The 21,919-nt window shown below is 44.1% G+C and overlaps 1 protein-coding gene across 2 annotated transcripts in view; it reads right to left on the bottom strand.

The window, feature by feature from the left end:
- ARK2C (arkadia (RNF111) C-terminal like ring finger ubiquitin ligase 2C) overlaps positions 1-21,919 on the bottom strand; it is a 129,559-nt gene that overhangs the window by 9,029 nt on the left and 98,611 nt on the right. The window contains exons 2-6 of one of the 2 annotated variants that reach the window (XM_031003775.3): positions 20,286-20,601; positions 18,396-18,503; positions 6,407-6,536; positions 3,714-3,818; positions 3,315-3,410 (exon numbers count right to left, since the gene is read on the bottom strand). In XM_031003775.3, coding sequence (XP_030859635.1) covers positions 3,315-3,410; positions 3,714-3,818; positions 6,407-6,536; positions 18,396-18,503; positions 20,286-20,601 — 755 coding nt within the window. The remainder of the gene's footprint in view (positions 1-3,314; positions 3,411-3,713; positions 3,819-6,406; positions 6,537-18,395; positions 18,504-20,285; positions 20,602-21,919) is intronic. The other variant, XM_055368151.2, reaches the window with a different exon arrangement.

Below are 21,919 nucleotides of genomic sequence, written 5' to 3'. Positions count from 1 at the left end.
AGACAGCCTTGCCCTCTTGCCCAGGCTGGAGTGCAGTGGTGTAATCACAGCTCACTGCAGGCTTGACCTCCCAGGCTCAAGCAATCCTCCCACCTCAGCTTCCTAAGTGGTTGGGACTACAGGTGCACACCATCATGTTCAGCTAATTTTTCTTTTTATTGTAGAGACAGAATCTCTCTATGATGGCCAGGCTGGTCTCAAACTTCTGGGCTCAATCTATCCTCCTGCCACCGCCTCCCAGAGTGCATGAGCCAGTGTGTCCAGCCCCCTTTTAACTATGATGTTATTGATGTTAATTTTATATGTTGCTTTCATATCTCTTTCTAGTTTTTATTCTTTGCATATTTTTATATTTTGACTCAGTATTTTCTATATTTTTATTCTTACATCATTACTATTTTAAAGTATATATTTTATTGTATATGATTATACTCTCAATTTAAATTTTTAAGGTGTTTTTCTTCTTTATTGTCTTTTTCACTTGTGTATAATTTTTAAGTGTTTTTTCCACATTTTATTTGGGTCCTAACTTTTGTCATTTCTTATTTTTAATTAATTTTGTTCTTTTTTTAATAATATTTTTATTCCCTTAATTCTTTTTATTCTCCTTTTCACCCGAGCCCTTTACCTACTTGATTCAGTCCATTTCCCCTTTTCATTCTTAGCATTGGTTCTCTTCACAATTTCCTCGTGCCTGTTGAAGTGACAGCAGGTGAGGTGTGCATCCTCGGTAGGAGCAAACACTCCCTGGTTCGGGACACAGGTGCTGCTCCTGGACTTGAACACACCACTCATTTCCTTCTATGTTCTTCTCCAATAGCTTAAAACTCTCTCTCTCCAGAGAATGATCATTTTTGCCATGTAGATGACACCCTTAATTACGGAAATGCTGCCATTTCCTCTATTAGCACACTAGCCAAGGTTTAATACATAGTAGGTACTCAATAACTGCGGTCGAAATCATTTACGAATAAATCCAGTGCCTTCAGAGGAGCTGCCTATACTGATTCACAGTCTTTGACATTGACACCACCAGCACATGGGTTAGGGGAAAGCATCAAGGTATCAGCAGCTCACCATTCCTGGGCACTTAGTAGATACCAGGCACTGTGCCAAGCTGTTCAAGTGCATCATCCCGTTGAGTCCCCACAGCACCCCGTATGGTAGCTACTAATGAGATCATTCCCATTTCACATTTTAAAAGGGGGAGGTGGACAGGGAGGGGCCAGAAAAGCCAAGCCAGTTGTCCAAAGTAACGGAGCTATAAGGGGTAGAACCGAGAGTCAAAATTGGCTCTAACTCTAAGAGTGCTCTCTACCAATGCACCCTAGGGTCTCATGAGGGAGTGAAGACGGTCCTTGGCTTGACAATGATGAGGACAGTCCTGCTCTAAGATTCTTAATGTTTGTCAAGCTTTTAATTTCCCCTGGGAAGGATGAATGTTTTAAAAATGTATTAATATTTATTTATTTATTTTTATAATAAATGTTATTTTGTAGAGCAGTTCTAGTTTACATAAAATTAAGCAAAAACAGGCCGGGCATGGTGGTTCATGCCTGTAATCTCAACAATTTTGGAGGCCAAGGTGGGTGGATCACTTGAGGTTAGGAGTTCAAGACCAGCCTGGGCAACATGGTGAAACCCCATCTCTACTAAAAATATAAAAATTAGCTGGGTGTGGTGGCACATGCTTGTAATCCCAGCTACTTGGGAGGCTGACGTGGGAGAATTGCTTGAACCCAGGAGGTGGAGGTTGCAGTGAGTCAAGATCATACCACTGCACTCCAGCCTGGGCAACAGAGCAAGATTCTGTCTCAAAAAATAGTAACAATAATAAGCAAAAAGTACAGTGTTTTCCCATATACCCTATACTCCCAACACAGAGTTTCTATTACTAACATCTTGCATTAGTGTGGCACACTTGTTACAATCAATGAACCAGTATCAATAGACTATTAACTGAAGTTCATTCGTTTACATTAGGGTTTGCTCTGTGTTGTACCATTCTATCAGTTTTGACAAATGCATAATGTCATGTATCCACTGTTAGAGTATGATACCACATACTTTCACTCCCCTGAGACTCCCCTATGCTCCACCCATTCATTCCTCCCTCCCTCCCCACTGGCAACCACTGATCTTTTTATTGTCTCCATAGTTTTGCCTTTTCTAGAATGTTATATATTTGGAAACATACAGTACACAGACATTTTGGGCTAACTTCTTTTACTTAAGAATTCCTCAGTGCATTTCTGCTTCCAACATGTCTTTCCATGGCTCAATAGCTTATACTTTTTCTTTCTTTGTTTGATACAGGGTCTTGCTCTGTTGTCCAGGCTAGAATGCAGTGGTGCAATCATAGCTCACTGCAGCCTCAAACTCCTGGGCTCAAGTAATTATCTTGCCTCAGCCTCCCGAGTAACTAGGACTACAAGTTCATACCACCATGAACTTTTTAACTTTTTAACTTTTCAAAATTTTTGTAGAGATGAGGTCTCACTATTTTGCTCAGGTTGGTCTTGAATTCCTGGCCTGAAGTGATTCTCCATCCTTAGCCTTCCAAAGCACTGAGATTATAGGTGTGAGTCACTATGCCCAGTCCTTATTTCTTTTTATTGCAGAATAATATTCCATTATCTGGATGTGCCACTGTATGTTTATCTATCTTTCATCTATTGAAGGACATCTTGGTTGCTTCCAAAATTTTCATTTATTTTAATTAAAAAAAAAATTTTAAACTCAGTTTCCTGGGCTCTAATCTTATCCTAGATTCCTAGTTCTTAACCCTGGAGATTCTACCTTTACAGACTTAGGATAAAACCTGTGACTCTGTGGCTTTAAAATCTCCCCAGGTGATCCTGACGCTCAGTCAGGTTTGAAAACCTCTGCTTGGATGCCTTGGTTTCCCATTTGTTCACATGTGAGATTGGACATGGAATTATTTTCTAAGGCAAATATTAACCTTCTGTGCAGGTATCCCCTTTGCCCATCTCATTTAGAGACAAGTATTTATGTGCCTGACACCTATACATGTATATGTATGTAATATACCCAATGGCAAGTCCACATGCACGCACGGATACCCAGCTCTCCTTCTTTACTAATGAGAGGCCTTCCATCTTCCCTCCTGGCCACACCTAGCACAGAAAAGTAACATGACCCTGGGAAGTTATTACAGCTTTAGAGCATCTAACCAGAGCAAAGGTTTCTAGAATCTGGACTGCACCCCTCTGTGAACAAGCAGGCCAGAGTCAATTAGACAACCCCCCTGCCCCATTCCCTGACTATGCAGGCTGGCCTGCTGGCAGACCCACCTTCTTATACTTGTGGGGGAAGGTGAACCTCTCAATGGTGTTCTGTACAGCTCCCCGAGTCACATTACCCAACCTGTCCTCGAGCTGCAGCAGCTCCTGGAAAGAGAAAAATGTGCACATGTGTGCTCAGCATGTATAAATGCCCACATGCACACAGGATATGGATTGGGAGCTGGAAGACATGAGCAGGAAGCATTCACGTAGCTATCAGGAAGAACTCATCTGATGCTGAAAGACTGCAATATTTCTACTGGCTCTCCCTTCTTCTCTTTCTTACTCTTAACCCTGAAGCTTCCTGACACCCATACCCTACTCACCAGCAGAGGTGGGGAGGGAAAAGGGATGATAACAATAATGGCATCTCCACCAACCCAGTTGGTACCAGACAGAGCAACATACCTCATAGCTCTCCCGTACGGCGGAGGTGTGTCTGCTGGGATTTAGTCCCTGGAGAGCAAGGAAGTGAAGCTGAGGGTAAGGGTAGTTTCGGATTTCATGGACGACCTGTTGGGTAGAAAATGCCTTGGATAGAGCAAGGATTCAAGGTTTCTCCATGAGCCCAGCATGCAACTTCTCCACCTGTAACCCACTCAGTACACCCTGAGATGCTGTGGGCAGAAGTATTGTATTTCCTGCTCTTATGTCCCTTTTCTTTCATCAAGAACCAAGCTTTGCCTGGACAAGCCCCAGAAGGAATAACAGAATTAATAAAGTGACAACTAACCTTCATGGCAGGCACTGTTCTAAGCACTTAATGTGACTAATTGAATTATCTCACCTGATCTATAATGTGGGTGTTATTACTCTCCCAATTTTACTGATGGGGTAAATGAGGTACAATAGATTATGTAATTGGCTCAAGTTATGCAACCAAGGGACAGAACCAGGATTTCAAACCCAGGCAGTTGGGTGGCAGAGTCCATTCCCTTCACCTTTTGGTTTAGTTCATTCTCACTCTGCTATGAAGAAATACCCAAGAATGGGTAACTTAAAAGAAAGGAGGTTTAATTGACTCACAGTTCCACATAATTGGAGAGCCTCAGGAAACCTACAGCCATGGTGGAAAGTACCTCTTCACAGGGCAGCAGGAGAGAGAATGAGTGCCAAGCGAATGGGGAGGTCCCTTGTAAAACCATCAGATCTTATGAGAGCTCACTCACTATCATAAGAAAAGCATGTGGGAAACTGCCCCCACATGATTCAATTATCTCCACCTGGTCCTGCCCTTGACATGTGGGGATTATTCAGTTCAAGGTGAGATTTGGGTGGGGATACAGAGCCAAACCATATCACCCCTACTCTGCACTGCCTCCAAGAAGAGAAGCTTGATGGTTCAAGGCTTGGGTTTGTGTCAGCACCAAGGTGGGGGCACAAAATTTAAAGGGCCACCAAAAGCCTCAGTAATAAAGATCAATGATATTTTAATGCAATGGTTTTTAAAGTCAAATAAATGCAAAAAAACCTCCATGCTGAGCAAAATATCAATATTTTAAATAAAGACAGAGTCTGACTCTGTTCTGGCATGGCCTGCCTCACTCGCCTTTCCCTCACCCTGGCTATGAGTCAGAGAGGAGTTTCCATCACAGCTCCTCCACTTGCTCACGATATGTCCCAGGGCCAGTTACTTAGCCTCTCTATTCCTCAGTTTTCCAATCTTTAAAATCAGGATAATACTCTTTTGTGGGTGTTTTTGAGAGGATTAATGGGATAATTTACATGAACTGCTTAGAACAGTGCCTGGTATGTAGTAAGTGCTCAATAAATGCTTGCTTCTTTATTCTTAAGAGATGGTGCTTCATACACAAAGCATGGACCCTCAAAGCTTACAAGGACTCCAAAAATTACTCATGCAAGCTCCTTACTATACAAATAAGGAGACTGAGGAGCTGAGTGGTTAGTGACAGAGACAAGGGTTGGAAGGTGGAATTATGCTTTAGGGTAGCAAAGTGAAGTTGCCTGGAAATAAGATTTTAAATCAAGCTTTTGCTGCTTTTATGGAACATCTTCATTTTAATTCCATGCAGTTTGCAATGTCAGGAGGCCAAAGGCCCCCAAAGCCAGCCTCACCCATGATTCGGCCCTCTGCAGCCACAAGAAGGCCTGCCCTCTGAAAAAGGCAGAACTGGATAGGCAGGCTAGGCCCAAGAGCTCCCGCTGGGATCTCTTTTGATCCTCACACCAGCCCTGTGAGATAGGCGAGGCAGGCATCTTCATTTCCATTTCACAGATTAGTGAAGCCAAAGCCTAGGGAGGTACTGACCACAGGAAACTAAATGAGGCCATATGAAGTGCAAGGTCTACTCTGCCTGATCTTAGCCCTGAGCCTTTTACCCACAGACCACACCCTGCCACGCTGCCCCTTTCCACTCCTCCAGTGCCCACTCCTACTCCCCTCAGCAGAACCAGCTTCCAGTCCAGCAGGTTCCCTTTCATTCCCCATAAAGCCAAAGTGTGAATAGGAGCTGGGAAGAGAGGGGAGTTGTTGATCTGCCAGGGAGCCAGGACACAAGAAGGCCAGGGCACAAGGGAGTCAGGGCATGGGGTGTTGATATACAGAGGAGCTGGGTCATGTGGAAGCCGGGGCACAGGGGAGCCAGGATATAAGGGGGCCAGGACACAGGGGAGTCAGGGCATGGGGGTTGATACACAAGAAAGCCAGGTCATATGGAATCTGGAGCGCAGGGGAGCCAGGATATAAGGGGGCCAGGGCACCGAAAAGTCAGGGTATAGGAGGTTGATAACACAGGGGAGCTGGGTCATATGGAAGCCAGGGCACAGGAGAGCCAGGATATAAGGGGGCCAGGGCACAGGGGAGTCAGGGCATAGGGGGCTGATACAGAGAATAGAAGCTGGGAAGAGAGGGAAGCTGTTGATCTGCCAGGGAGCCAGGACACAAGAAGGCCAGGGCACAAGGGAGTCAGGGCATGGGGTGTTGATACACAGGTGAGCTGGGTCATGTGGAAGCCGGGGCACAGGGGAGCCAAGGATACAGGGGAGCTAGGCCATGTAGCAGCCAAGGCACAGGGAACCGCAGGCCTCAGACCACCACTGGCACTCAATAGGCGCAAAGGAGTCCATTTTCTTTCACTTACCATCTGTGTGGAGGAGGAGTTTCTGGGAAAGTGGTGCATTCGAGGAGTGGCTAGGTAATGCTGATAGTGCTGAGGGATGGGCCGCACCTGGAACTGAGCAGGACTCAAGCCAGCATCCACACTGAGATCCCTGCAGGGAAACAGCCTCAGTGAACCATAGGGTGGTGTGATTTAGCCAGGTTAGAGAAGAGACCTCAGACATCAAGCCTATGGAGTAGAATTGGAGTGACACCCTGCCGGAGCTGCAAGGAACTTTACATCTCCCAGCCTTTCCCCTCTCTTCAGAGGGAAGGAAACGGAGACCCAGAGAAGGAAAGGACTCTGAAAAGTCTGAAGGAGCTAGAGCAATCCAGGCTCTATGAAATTTCTTTAAACTAGGGGACCAAAGCTCCCTCCCAAGACAAAGTCCATTCCTGAGAGAAATGCTGAAAGAAGAATCTAAATCGAGCAAGCCAGAGGCACCGAGTAATGGAAAGACAAGGTTCAGATAAAAGTGGAGGAGGGAGCTGAGGCTGTATTTTTACCACTTCGAGAAAACAAAGAGAGAGAACTCTACACCTAGACCTACAGGCCAGACAGCTTATCCTGGCCCACCGCAACCCACTCCTAAAAATATAGGAAAATTCATTTTGCTTAAAAACTAATTAATTGATGAATTGCACTGAGGATGAACCAATGGCTAATTTGGAAAATGGCCAATTTCAGATCTGGAGAGAAAATGAGCAAGATAAGATGGAAACATCTTGTCATAACTGGAAACAAGAGAGCTATCAAAACACTATTAGGGTGACAGCAAAAGGGCTCAGAAGCAGTCCTGAAGAGGCTCCCACTGGCCAGAGTTAGGACAATGTGCAGGTTGACAAGAATAACTGCAGGAGAGATGGAAATAAATAAAAATTGTTTAGATCCATGCACATGAAATGATGCTAGAAAATTGGTCCCCTTCAAAGGATGCTGGAGAACAAACTCTTCTTTACCTTTCTTTTTTTTTTTCTTTTCCTTTTTTTTTTTTTTTTTTTTGAGATGGAGTCTCGCTCTGTCACACAGGCTGGAGTGCAGTGGTGCGATCTCGGCTCACTGCAACCTCCATCTTCTGGGTTCAAGCAATTCTCCTGTCTCAGCCACCCAAGTAGCTGGGACTACAGGCATGCCACACCACGCCCGGATAACTTTTGTATTTTTAGTAGAGATGGGGTTTCACCATGTTGGCCAGGCTGGTCTCGAACTCCTGACTTCAAGTGATCCACCCACCTTGGTATCCCAAAGTGCTGAGATTACAGGCATGAGCCACCACACCCAGCCAACTCTTCATTTTGAAAACTAGTAAATAAATGAAAAGAAGCCTTTCTTTTCTTACTGTATTTCCAGGTAATCAAATATTTGATGAATGGAAATTTCTCTTTGTAAAAGTTTTTCGGCTAATAAATGAATAAGGGATGATTGAATTTTTCTTGAATTTTTATCATCATTTTGCCTCCCCTAAAGAAATAAAGGATCTAAGCAAAGATTATTGATTGTTGCTAACATCACGAAAGAAGCAACAACCAGACAGTAAGTGCTTTCTGGTGGAAGAATACAATATCACCTATGAAGTATTTATGCCAAGAAATAAGAGTTGAACCTGAATCTACTCAAGCCTTAATCTTGGTGCCAAGATCCAGAGACTACAAGAAACTAAGGAACATCTTAAGTGACAACACAAGAATGCAACCAGTAAAATCCAGGTAAGGGGAAACTACAGGAAAAACAGCCTGGATTCTTCGACAAATACATTGGAGAAAAAAAAAAAAAGGATATGGAGAAGTATTAAAGGAATTTCCGCTTCTACTGGTGATAGTTTAACAGGAGTTAAGTTTACCTTTCCACTTTAAACCACTAGAAAGCTAAACAGAATATATGAAATCTCTGTTTTCAGACATTATATAACAAGCAATGCAGACTGTTATCAACAGAAGGACAACACATGAGGTGAGCCCTGCAACCTCCCTAGTTTTTTGCATGAAGGCACATTCTAGACCATGAGCAGGGAGAGAACTAAGCAGAGCATGACGATCTTAATGATTTGAGGATTCAGAGATCTTATTTCCAGGAGGCTGAGGTCTCTGAAAGTTGTGGTACCATGATTTGGAGGGAAGAGGCAGCTACATAGAAGGAGAGCTCCAGAAATCTGCACGGAGATTCCCTTGAGTCTTTACTGAATACTAAGATCTGCATACATGGGGTGAAATTTTAGTAGGTTGAACAAAGAGCATCCAAGGTATAGTGGGTTCCCAGAGATTAGACAGTGCTGGGAAAGATTCATATTCCAGTCAGCCAGAGCAGAGAGTCCTTGGTCATACAGTAGAGACCCCAGAAGAGCCTTTTGAGACTTATTTATGAGTCTTATTCGGGCAGATCTAGAGTAGTCTCTACTCTAGGGATATTCTAGTCCTGCTGGAAGAAGACCTAAAAGCAAGCCTTAAAAGGATGAAACTGAACTGCAAGTGCTGCTTACCAGAACGAAGCCTAACACTCTCTAAATGAATAAAACAAACGTAACTACTTAACAGTGTATAATCCACAATTATTCATAAATGATGTTCATCATTCAATAAAAAATTACTAGATATGCCAAAAAAATGATAATATGTCCCAGAATCAGGTGAAAAATCGATCCATGGAAACAACTATGAAACAGAAATAACAAGGATGCTAAAATAGCTATTATAATCAAATTCAAATATACAAAAGAAAACATGAAAACAGAGAAGAGTAAAATATATAGAAGAGGAGATATTTTAATGATGCCAATGGAACTTCTAGAGATGAAAAATGCAATGTCTGAAATAGGAAATTCACTGGGTTAGATTAACAGTAAATTAGATACTACAAAAGAAAAGATTAGTGACTTTAAGACACAACAATAAAAATAATCCAAAATGAACCAGACACAGTGGTTCATGCCTCTAATCCCAGCATTTTGGGAGGCCAAGGCAGGAGGATCATTTTAGCTCAGAAGTTTGAGGCTAGCCCAGAAAACATAGTGGGATATCACGTCTACAAAAAAAAAAAAAACTAATGTTTAAATTAGTTGGGTATGGTGGTGTGTCCTCTGGTCCAAGCTACTCAGGAGGCTGAGGTGGAAGGATCACTTGAGCCCAGGAAGTTGAGGCTACAATGAGCTGTGATGCCACCACTGCACTTCTGCCTAGGTGACAGAATGAAATCCTGAATAATAATAAAAATAATCCAAAATGAAGCACACCATCAGAAAAAGACTAAAAAATTAACAGAGTCTCAGTAAAAATATCAAGCAGTCAGCCATACGGGTAAGTAAAGACCCAAAAAGAGGGGATGGAAGGTAGACGACAGAAAAAATATTTTAGGGAAAAAATGGCTGAAATATTTCCAAATTTAATAAAAACTATAAATTCACAGATCCAAAAAGTTTGATAAACTTTAAGCAGGATAACACAAAGAAAACCACTCCAAGGGACATAATAATCTAATTCCTGAAAAATAATAATAAAGACAGGATCTTAAAAATAGTGAAAGAACAAAAGACCCATTCAACATAGAAGAATGTAGGTAAGAACAATCATAGATTTCCCATCAACAACAAAGCAAGCCAGAAGACAAAGGAATGGCACCTTTGCACTGCTGAAGGGAAAAAAAACTGTAAACTTAGAAATATATACCTAGAAAAAATATATTTTTAAATGACAGTGAAATAAAGACTTTTTCAAAAAGTTGAGACTGTGCACTGCCAGGAGACTGTTACTACAAGAAATGTTTTAAAAAGTTCTTCAAACTAAAGAAAAATAACACCAGACAGAAACTTAGATCTCTACAAAGGAATAAAGAGTGCCAGAAATGATAATCATGTGGGACATAAAAAAAATTATTTTTCCTGTGAAAAATTGTCTTTAAAGGTTGACTGTTTAAAGCAGAGATTGGCAAACTTCTTCTGTAAAGGATCATAAATAGTAATTATTTGGGGCTTCAAAAGCCGTACAGTCTCTATCACAACTACTCGAGTGTCCACTGAGGTGTAAAAGCAGCCATAAACAATAGGTGAACAAATAGATGTGTCTATGTTCCAATAAAACTTTATTTACAAGAACAGAGAGCAGGCAAGATTTGATTCACAGGCCATAATTGCCAACCACTGGTTTAAAGCAAAAATGATAACAATGTATTTTGGTAATTGTACATACATAGAGATAAAACCTACAAAAGAAGTAGCAAAGGATGCGAAGGGGTAATGGAAGTATGCTGTTGTAAGAGTTTTGCATTACACACAAAATGGTATAATTCTATTTTAGGGTAGAGTGTGATATGCTAAATAGGAATATTGTAAACCTAGTGAATTCCCAAAATAAAATAAGATAAAATAAAGTGGTATGACTATTAAACCAATATTTAATACTAAAAATTCTCAACTGATCCAAAAGAAGGCAAAAAACAGACAGAAATTTTAAAAGAAAAACAACAAAATGACAACAACAACAAAACAGATGGAAGAAAGAGAAAACAAAGAGCAAGATGGCAGATTTAATTCCAACCATGTAGACAATTGCATTAAATGCAAATGGTCTAGACACCCCAATTAACAGACAGAGATTGTCAACTGCAAAACAATCGCCAACTATATGCTGTCCGTTCAAGATATAAATATGTAGATACTAGGTTACAAGTAAAAGGAGGAAAGAGATATACCCTGTAAGTGCTAACTGGAAGAAAGCTGGAATGGCTATGTTAACATCAGACAAGGTAGACTTTGAACCAAGGGATATTACCAAGGATAAGGAAGGATGTTTCATAATGATAAAGGGGTCAATTCATTTTGAAAAATGACAATCCTTTTAATATCCTAATATATATAAGTCAAAATAAGTGAAGCAAAAACTGACAGAACTGAAAGAAAACAAATTCATAATTAGAGTTCTAGACATCCACCCTCCTTTATAATTCATGGAATAATTCATGAAAAAAAATCAGTAAGAATATAAAAGACCTGAACAATACTATCGACTAACTTGATCTAAGAGACATTTATAGAATACTCCATCCAATAAGAGTAGAATATACACTTTTTAAAAATACTTATAGAACATTAACTAAGATAGTATAAATGCTGGACCATAAAACAAGTCTCAATAAATGTAAAAGGATTAGAATTACACAGAGTATGGTTTCTGATCACAGTGGTATTAAATTAGAAATCAACAACAAAACAAGTCTGCAAAATCCCAAGTTTTCAAAAATTAAATAATAAACTTCTAAATTACCCAGGGTCAAAAAGAATTCATAATGCTAACTAGAAAGTTTGTAGTCCTTAAAGAAAAATTCAGTTTTATATGCTTATATTAGAAAAGAAAACCCAAAGTCATGATCTAAATTTCCGCCTTAAGAAGCTAGAGCCCAAAATAAGTAGAAGGGAGGAAATAATAAAATCAAGATCAGAAATCAGTGAAATAAATCAGTGAAATAAAAAACAAGTAATGGGATCAAAGGCTATTTTCTTTTTCTTTTTTTTTTTTTTGAGACGGAGTCTCGCTCTTTCGCCCAGGCTCACTGCAAGCTCCGCCTCCCGGTTCACGCCATTCTCCTGCCTCAGCCTCCCGAGTAGCTGGGACTACAGGCGCCCGCCACTGCACCTGGCTAATTTTTTGTATTTTTAGTAGAGACGGGGTTTCACCATTTTAGCCAGGATGGTCTGGATCTCCTGACCTCATGATCTGCCTGCCTTAGCCTCCCAAAGTGCTGGGATTACAGGCGTGAGCCACTGCGCCTGGCCTGATCAAAGACTATTTTCTAAAGAGTAGTACAAATGATTAAATTTCTATCTAGATTGATCAAGAATGAAAGAGAGAACATACAAATTACTCATATGAGGAATGAAAGAGGGAGCATTATTACAGATTCCAGATGTTAAAATGATAAGAAAATATTATGAATAGCCTTATGCCAGTACATCCAATTAAATGAGAAAATTTATTGAAAGACAAATTACCAAAATCACCAGATGCAGTGGCACACACCTGTAATCCCAGCTACATGGGAAGCTGAGGCAGGAGAATCATTTGGGCCTAGGCATTTAAGACCAGCCTGTGTCTGGGCACAGTGGCTCACACCTGTAATCCCAGCACTTTGGGAGGTGAGGTGGGAGGATTGCTTGAGCACAGAAGTTGAGGATCAGCCTAGGCAACATAGCAAGACTCTGTCTCTACAAAAATTTAAAAAACAAAAAGTTAGCTGGGCACAGTGGTGCACACCTGTAGTTCCAGCTACTTGGAAGGCTGAGGCAGGAGGATCACTTGAGCCCAGGAGATCAAGGCTGCAGTGAGCCAAGGTGCACTCCAGCCTGGGTGACAGAGCAAGACCCTGTATCTAAAAATTAATTAATTAATTAAAAATAATAATACCAATCCTACACAACCTCTTCCAGAAAGTAGATGAGGAAAGACTTCCCACACCATTCAATGAGGCAAGCAGTGCACTGATACAAAAATCAGACAAAGGCATTTCAAGGAAAAAAAAAACCCTATAAGCCAATATTACTCATGAACAAAGATGTAAAAATTACTTAACAAAATTTTAGCAGTTTGAATCCAGGAACATGTAGATTAAATGAGACTTATGTGACATATCAACCAATCACAATGTGTAAAACTTATTTGGATCTTGATTGATACAAAGTATAACAGAAATTTTAATACTGGCTAGATATTTGATTATAATAAAAATTATTATTAAATTTCTTTGTGTTAATGGTGGTATCAAAGTAAGGATGTGAAAAAGCAGAATCATTATCTCTCGAGATACATAGTGAAATATTTACAGATGAAATAATATGATGCCTGGATTTGTTTCCAAATACACTAGTTTCTCCTTTTCTGTGAGGGATATGTTCCAGGACACCAGTGGCTGCCTGAAACTGCGGATAATAAGGAATCCTATATATACTATGTTTCTTCCTATACTGTATATTCACACCAATGATAAAGCTTAATTTATAAATTAGGCACAGTAAGAGGCTAACAATAACCAATAACAAAATAGAACAATTATAACAATATACTGCAAAAAATGTTATGTGAATATGGTCTCTCTCTCTCTCTCTGTCTCTCAAAATGCTGTAATATCTTCAGACCGTGGTTTACATGGGTAACTGAAACCCTGGAAAGCGAAACCACAGGTAACGGAGACTACTGTAATATCAGGACCGGGGAAGTGAGAGAACAAAGATGAGTAAAACTGGCCATGAGATCTGGGCGTGGTGGCTCACGCCTGTAATCCCAGCACTTTGGGAGTCCGAGGCAGGTATATCACGAGGTCAAGAGATTGAGACCATCCTGGCCAACATGGTGAAACCCTGTCTCTACTAAAAATACAAAAATTAGCTGGGTGTGGGGTGCACGCCTGTAGTTCCAGCTACTCAGGAGGCTGAGGCAGGAGAATCGCTTAAACCTGGGAAGCAGAGTTTACAGTGAACCAAGATCGTGCCACTTCATTCCAGCCTGGCGACAGAGCGAGAATCCGTCTCAAAAAAACAAACAAACAAACAAACAAAACAAAAACAAAACTGGCCATGAGTTGATGTCATAGCTGGATAACATATATGTGTGAATTCATTATACTATTCTCTTATTTTTTTATTGTTTGATATTTTCTATAATAAAAAGGGTTTTTTTAATAAAAAAGTTTCTCTATTGTGCAAAGGTAACATCCACTATCTCCAAGTTTTACCTCTATGGGCAACAACTTCAGAAATACCAAAAGCATGCATGGAAACTTGTGGCATTTATTAGAGAAAATATGCTGCAAGCAGTCGTTTCTTGCAGTGTGCTGTGTACATTGAAGTGGTCCCTGGTAATTAGGACACAGCTTCCCTTTAGGAAAGTGCAGCTAGGCCCTAAAAGCACCCTTGAGAGGAATGCCAGGGCCTCAGAAGGTTCAACCTCAGATCCTACAGGAGCAAGATGGCAGGAGGCATGGGACTCTGAGACTTCCCCTCCTCATCTTGCTGCGAGCAGGCCCTGATCACTAACTGCCTATGCTCCCACTGTGCCTGCTGCTACTGAGCCTGGATCCCACATGGCCTGGGTTTGGCTACACATTGCCCTGCAATGTCATCTGAGATCTTTCTGAGGGAAAAACCCAACAAAGCCATCAGCCTTCAGGGGAGTCTGATCCCTGTTACCTGGGTTACGCTCATGAGAGTATGAGCCCTGGAGAGTTGGCAGGAGCTCTCTGATGGTCTCTGATGGTCCCTGGCATCTGGCCCCATCCTCCTCTTTGCACAGCCCAGGTCCAGCTGCTATGGGCAGGAAGGACTGCCAGTCACTCTCACAGGCTCCATGCACACCACAGCCTGAACAGCAGCAGCTGTCAGAAGACCCAGGTCCTTGTCCCAAGTCCATCCCTTCTTAGCTGTGAGACCCTCTCTAGCTAATTCACCTCTTTGAGCCTCATCTCTAAGATGATGATATCAGTAGCTCCTCATGGTAATGTTGGAGCATCAAATGAGAAAATGCAGGTGAAAACTCTTTGTAGAGCACTACACAGATGCAAAGAGCCATTATCAGCCCAAATCCCTGGAACAGCTCATGATGAGCCTGTCACTTGGGAAATGAACTAAACTCTTGGAGCCAGTTGGATGCAAACTTAGAAATCCACTAGGTCAGCCCCTCATATTCACAGGTCCATCTGAGGCCTGCAGAAGGACAGTGCCTTATTCATGGACCTTGGCTGGCCAGTTGGGACCATCAGGGTTTCACACCCTTGCCTGGGCTCAATCCATTGCACTGCCTCACATGGCAGAATCTCTGATTTTCAGCATTTACTCAGAAGTCTCAGGGAGCCCAACAAATTCAAAACAAATGTTCAAGGAATTCTACCAAAGCAAAGTCCCAAGGAACTTGGAACAGTCATCCCAATCCCAAGAATGCTAACTGGAAAAGCAAGAGGCACCTTGTCCCTCAAATGGGTAGGATGGTCTGCCCTAGGTGGGTCTGGGTGGGCTCTCATGATGGATCTGGGCTACCCCAACAGGGGATGTGGTTCCTCGAACCCTAAAGAAGTCTGACCAGGACCTGACTCAAAGAGAAATTAGCCCCTAAGGCAGCAGTGTCTCCAGCCTTTGCTGTTGCCACCAGCCTGAAAGAACTTGCTAAGTGTCTAAAGGGGTCACAGGAATATCCCACAGACCTAAAGCCACAGGGTTAACCCAGAACTGTGTTTTGGAGATTTCTTGTGCCAATGTGTCATTTTTGGCCTTTGTATCTAAACATCACGCTGAAATTTATTTTCCACTTTTAATGTTCTTGAACATGGTGTGGTCTGGTTGCTGTGCAGACCCTAAGTTCTTCCCAGAATCTGGCCCTACGAGTGCCAGCACCATCCTGTGGGTGACTCCAGGCTCAGGGAGCTTTGGGAGCTTTGCTGAGGCAAGGTTGCCCGGAGGGGAAAGGACAATCGGAGGTGCTCACCCTCCACCCACCCTCTACCCACAGGTTCCAGACCTGTGGTAGACCTCCGCCTAGGCAGGGCTGCAGCTGTAACAGAGTGGGGTATAGTCCACAGTGGGGAGCAGAGTTAGAACTGAGAAGCCAGGACTGAGTCCAAGAAGGAGCGTGAAAAGAACTCAGGCCCTGGGTTGCGGCTTAAGGTCAGGATCAAGTTATTAGGCATGGGCAAGAAAGAGAGGGGTTTGGGATGTATCCCCCAAGGCTTCCACACACTCTCAGGCCAGGGTTCCCAGCCGAGAGAAGCTGCTTGGGTTGGGTTAAGATATCCCAAAGTAGGAAAAAAGGCCAGGGTAACCTCAGGGGGTGGACGACCTTGGGGCTGGACATGGGCTTGCAGCCCAGTTTCTGGAATGACCTAGGGCAGAAGTCTGTGGTCTCTGATGGTTCTCTAAAGGGCATAGGGGATGCAACAGACACACTCCCCCAGGGCTCCTTGTAGAGGATGAGAGTAGCCCTTCCTATAATGCATTTCCTGCCATCCAATTACCAGGCTGCCTATCTCCTGGCAGAAGCAGCCTCTCTAGAAAAGAGGGCTGGGATGCAGTTAGCACAATCAATCACAAAACCCCTCGGCGCCACTAGGCTGGCCCCCGCTGGAGCAGAGCTAATTACAAGGGAGGAGAATCGGCATCCTACTTGGGAAGTGGGAACAAAACAAGCAGAAAGAACCCAAGGGTGGACCAGGCGGGCCTCTAGGCAGGGCCTCCTAGCATCCCCTGCTAGGGCAGGGACCAGCCTCCCCGAGCCTCCTTCTTTCTGTTTCTTGGGGCAGGTAGTGGTCAGGAATGCAGACTGGTTTAAATGATTAAGAAAGACAAAGAGGTTTGGCCCTATAAAGAAAGCTGAGGACAGGGCCAGCACCTGTGCTGCTCCTCCTGCCATCTCCCCAGGATGAGTCCCACCTATGTCACCTGTTCAGTCCCACTTCCCTGTAGGCCCTTGTGTGTGTTCCAATCACTCAGCCATATGCAAGGGCCCTGAGTACTCCGTGTGTGCTGAATTGAATTAAATGAAATTGACTTGACTGCTGAGGGACAGAATTCAATCCAAATTGCAATTAAATCTTCCTAATTTGAATCTGCTAATTGGAAAAGGCTGGGCAGAAGTTGGCTGCAGTGCAATCTATCTTTTATGGAATTGTTCAGTTTAATGGAGAGTGTACCTGAGAATGAGCAAAGGGCTGAAGAAAATGGAACATGTGAAAGCCACGACTTCCTGCACCTAGAAGCTCCCATAGTATTCAATTGACTGGAACTATTCTCTGGAATCATTCCTGGGTGTGCATGGGAAGGGCTCCCAAAGCAACCCTGGACTAAGCCTGACAAGTGGCTGAAAAATGACACAACGGCACATCAATCTTTAAGATAATTCATCCTTTTCCATTGATAGATTATTTTACACTCTAAAACAAAACAAAACAAAATGAAACAAATCATTTTTGACCTAAAAGTTGCAAGAACAGCATAAAGAATTCCTGTATACCCTTCACCCAGATTCCCCAAATGTCACCATTTTACTGCATTTCTATTTCCTTCTCTCTCTGTCTCCCTTTCTCTCTCCCCCACAATGTATATACTTACACGCACACACACACACACACATACATATATACCCACACACAATCCTCTGTGAAGATAGATGATAGATTAGATAGATTTTTTTTCCCTGAACTCTGCAGGCGTGATGCCTTTTACCTCTAAATATTCAGTGAACTGCACATCTTTTTAAGTTTTCAAGGGTTCTGATCCAACTCTAGTTAATATCAGCTCTCTTATGAGCTAGAACCAGAATCGGGTGGGACCCAGGATCCAAAACCAAGCGACCCTGCATCTCAGGACAACAAAGATATCTGTGCTGAGTGAGGGAAATTATGGGCAGATTGCTCAGGGGCCCATTATCTGCAAAGACTCAGCAACAACACCACCCTCAACCTCTCTCCCCAGCTCCCCTCCTCAGTCCTGACCTCTGACCTGGCTGGCTTTGCCTCCATCCTTCAAGATGCAATGTAAGCCTGTGTTTACACAGCCACCCCACCCAGCACTGCCTTGCTGGCATGCCCTGGCACTTCTCTGTGGATCCCTTGAGACGCACCTGCTCCAGAAAGCCTTCCTGACAACCCAGTTCCTCGGAATTCTCCTTTCTGCTCTCCCCCCAGGGACCACTGGTTCATATCTCTCACTGAGCCTGGGAAATGTTTTCTATCCCTGTCCCCCTCCCCCACTGCAGGACCATGAACACTGTGTCCTACGATGGGCACATAATAGCACCCAGTAACATCTGAGCTAATTGCTAGAACCAGGCTCACGTGGGACCATCTGGCCCAGAGGGTGGCTGGAAGCAGAGGCAAAGGCTGGGGCCTGAGAACTAGGCCTCCTGCGCCATTCAAAGTGAAGGAAAACAGAAACTCCACGGATCTGGCAAGACCTCCCTCCTCCCTCCCTTCCTCCCTTCCTCCCCCAGGGGCCCTGAAGACTCACCAGTCAGTGCCCTCAGCCAAATACCTGGGCTGAGGTGTCTGCAGTTGGCCGAAGTCGAAGCTGGGGTGGAGGCGGTGGGGGTGGACAGATACACGCTCCTGACTCCGCCTGCACCAGAAGGGATGGAGAGCCCTCGCGTCAGGGGCTACCCAGGCCACTAGTTCTCAGGAGCTCTGAGAAACCGGGGCAGCCTGAGGGTGCCCCACTCTTGCAGCCCCACTTAGCACCCACAGTCTAGCAAGCACTGAGCTTCACCACTCTTGACAAACTCCAAGGAAGCTTCCCAGATGAACAGCAGGCTGCAGCTCAGGAACTCTGGCTGTCTCCGGGCTGCCCGCTGTGCAGAGGTCTCTCCCTTGGTGTGTCTGTGGTAGATTACCTGGCTCCACCCACACTCTCTGCCTCTTTGCCCTTCTTCCCTCTGTCCTTGGTGGGCCATCTTCAAGACACACAGACTCACCTCCTACAGGCTGTATGCACCCCTCTACTCCCATCATGCTCTTCTCCTCTCCTCAACCCTTTTTCAACACTCTTCCCAGCTTTCATGGCACAGGTCAAAGCCTTCCTTCTCCAGGAAGGCCTCCTTGAACATCCCAGATCATGGTGACCTCTTCTCCTTCTGACCTCCTACAGCACTCATCTTCTATCTCAAGCATCCCAAGCCCTGTGGTCATGTATGCTTAGGGCCTTAGAGATGATCTAGTCCAGCAGTTCTCAAAGTGTGCTCCGAGCATCCTTGGGAGTCCCTGCAACCCTTTCAGGTGGTTCAAGAGGTCAAAACCATTTTCCTAATAATACTATAAGGCTATTTGCCTTTTCACTCTCATTCTGTCACAAATGAACAGAGAGGTTTTCCAGAAACTACATGACACAGATTCTGCAAGAATGAATGCAGAAGCTGACATAAGAACACAGCTGCCTTCTATTAAGCCACGCATTAAAGAGATTTGCAAATATGTTTAAAAAAAAGTCATTCATCTCACTAAATTTATATATAGTGGTTATTTTTCATAAAAATATATTATTGGTGTTAACATGAATTTGTTGTTATTTTTAAGAGAATTAATAAATATTTAAAACCTTTTAGTTTTTATTTTTAATATGGTAAACATCAATAGTCAAAACCCACATAAACAGAAGCTCTTTGTAGTCTTCATTAATTTGTAAGAGTGGAAAAGAGTCCTGAGACCAAAAAGTTTGAGATCCACTGACTATCCAACTCTTTATCTTGACAGTTGAGGCTCAGAGAGGCGCAGTGACTTACCCAGGGCCCCACAACTACTCCAGACCTATTTGATTAGAATTGTCTAATTTCACTCCCTGCTTGTTTCCTAATTATTAATATGCAGCTGGACTCTATCTAGACCGTGGGCTCTTGAGAACTCTTGAGGGTGAGAACTCTTGAGGGTGGGAACCAGCCATTCCTGGAACCAGCCATTTCCTTTTGGTATTCTTTAGGGTGCTTGGGTGTTAGAATCAGGCAGTCATAAAGCTGGAGGGGACATGAAGAGTTCCCTAGTCAAATTTCCTCCCGCACCATGCAGGAGTCCACTGTGAGGATCGTGGACCACCAGTTACCCAGTCCCCGACCCTGCACCTGGGTGACGCAATGGGGACACATACTGGCTTCTGAGGGAGCCCCTGTCAGGTCAGGACAGTGCTCACTGACTGAAGTGGATGCCTCTGAAACAATAGCTACTTCCTACAGAGACCCACTTGGTGACTGCCGGCCAGGCCAGGGAGAGAAGCCAGGAGTCTAGGAGCCTGTAGCCCCGCCCCCGTCTCCGCCACACCCGGGCCACGCCCTCGTCCTGGCCCTGCCCACGCCCTGGCCCTGCCCCCTCACCCGACCCCATCCGGGTCCCCACCTCCGCCCCAGGCAGCACCAACCTGGGGTGCGAGACCAGCCTGCGGTGCTGGGCTTCCAGGAGCTGCTGCTGCAGGAGGTATTGCTGGTGCAGGGCCTGAGGTAGGAAGGAGGGACCTGTGACGTCCTGGAACTGCAGGGTGGGCAGCGGGGTCAGCGACTGGTGCAGGGCGCCGCTGTGCTGGTGGGCCGGGGCCATGTGGGCGCTGAGGCCTGGCTGCGACTGCACGGGGTGGGCCAGCGGGAAGTCGGGAGCGAGCTGCTGCGGCTGCGGGGGGCCCAGGTGGAAGTGGCGGCAGGAGGTAGCGTGAGGATGCTGAGACCTTTGAAAGGGGGCACCTGGAAGGCAAGGACAGAGACATCTCCATGACGACCAGCACGAGCGGCCGCCACACTGACCCTTGTGCCCACCCGGGGCAGCCTGGGGCTGGTAAAGCTCAAGACCTACATTAGGACACAGCAGAGTCATCACTGTTAGAGGCATGTGGTCATCCTTAACCCAGCCAGGTGAAGGCTGTGTGTGTACCTGATGGAGGGGGGAAGTGTTATCTTTATTTATTTATTTTATTTATTTATTTATTTATTTTTTTGAGACGGAGTCTCGCTCTGTCGCCCAGGCTGGAGTGCAGTGGCGCGATCGCGGCTCACTGCAAGCTCCGCCTCCCGGATTCACGCCACGTTCCTGCCTCAGCCTCCCGAGTAGCTGGGACTACAGGCGCCCGCCACCGCGCCCGGCTAATTTTTTTGTATTTTTAGTAGAGACGGAGTTTCACCGTGGTCTCGATCTCTTGACCTCGTGATCCAACCGCCTCGGCCTCCCAAAGTGCTGGGATTACAGGCGTGAGCCACCGCGCCTGGCCGGGGAAGTGTATCTTTAATGAATACATAAGCATCCTTTTTATAATTAACATACTTGTTTAAAAGTTTTAAGGTTCCTAAAGCTCGGCCTTTTGAATTAGACTCCTATGCAAGCCCACTGACCCTACTACCTTTTTAAAGATGCCACATGGAGAAAAGTTAGTCCAGCCTAGCCAAGCTCTGAATTTCACTGAAGCCTGGCCAGCCAGGACTCAATCCATATGGAGCCCTAATTCCCAGAGAATAAAACAACCAGAAGTTGTTTTGCATACACTTTTAAGGAAAAAAAAGACTCAGATCACACGAAATAGTTTTTAATTTAAGTAATAGTTAAATAATGTGTTATAACATTATCATTTATTTAAAAGCAAACATGTCCAGGTATAAGCTGGGTTCAGGCTACATTCAATTTGAGCTCTAGTCCTTTTCTAAATAAAATTGAGCTTGATGACAAGAAAACCTTACAAATTCTCTCTAAGCAAAAATCCAGCTCTAGGTGCCAAAGGGAGGCCTTTAATGAGGCCAAGAAGTAGACCCGGCATTTCAGAAAGATTTACAGAAAACTTCCTGCTAAACATGGCAGATTCAGTATATGTCTGCTCCTCCCAATACCCACTAAAATGAGAACAAAGGAATAGAGACAATAAACAGACAAGGACAGAGAACAGAAAAGGTGACATCAGCAGGCAACAGATGTCAACAAATTTTTGGAAGAAAAAGAAAGCAGATGGAGGAATTAGCAGAGTTGAGAAATTGAAAACCAAGCACCTACCAAAGGAGTGGTCAAGAAGAAATGGAC

This window comes from Gorilla gorilla, chromosome 17 (genome assembly GCF_029281585.2).
Source record: "Gorilla gorilla gorilla isolate KB3781 chromosome 17, NHGRI_mGorGor1-v2.1_pri, whole genome shotgun sequence".
Taxonomy (NCBI): Eukaryota; Metazoa; Chordata; class Mammalia; order Primates; family Hominidae; genus Gorilla; species Gorilla gorilla.
This window is presented reverse-complemented; position numbering and strand designations above follow the sequence as displayed.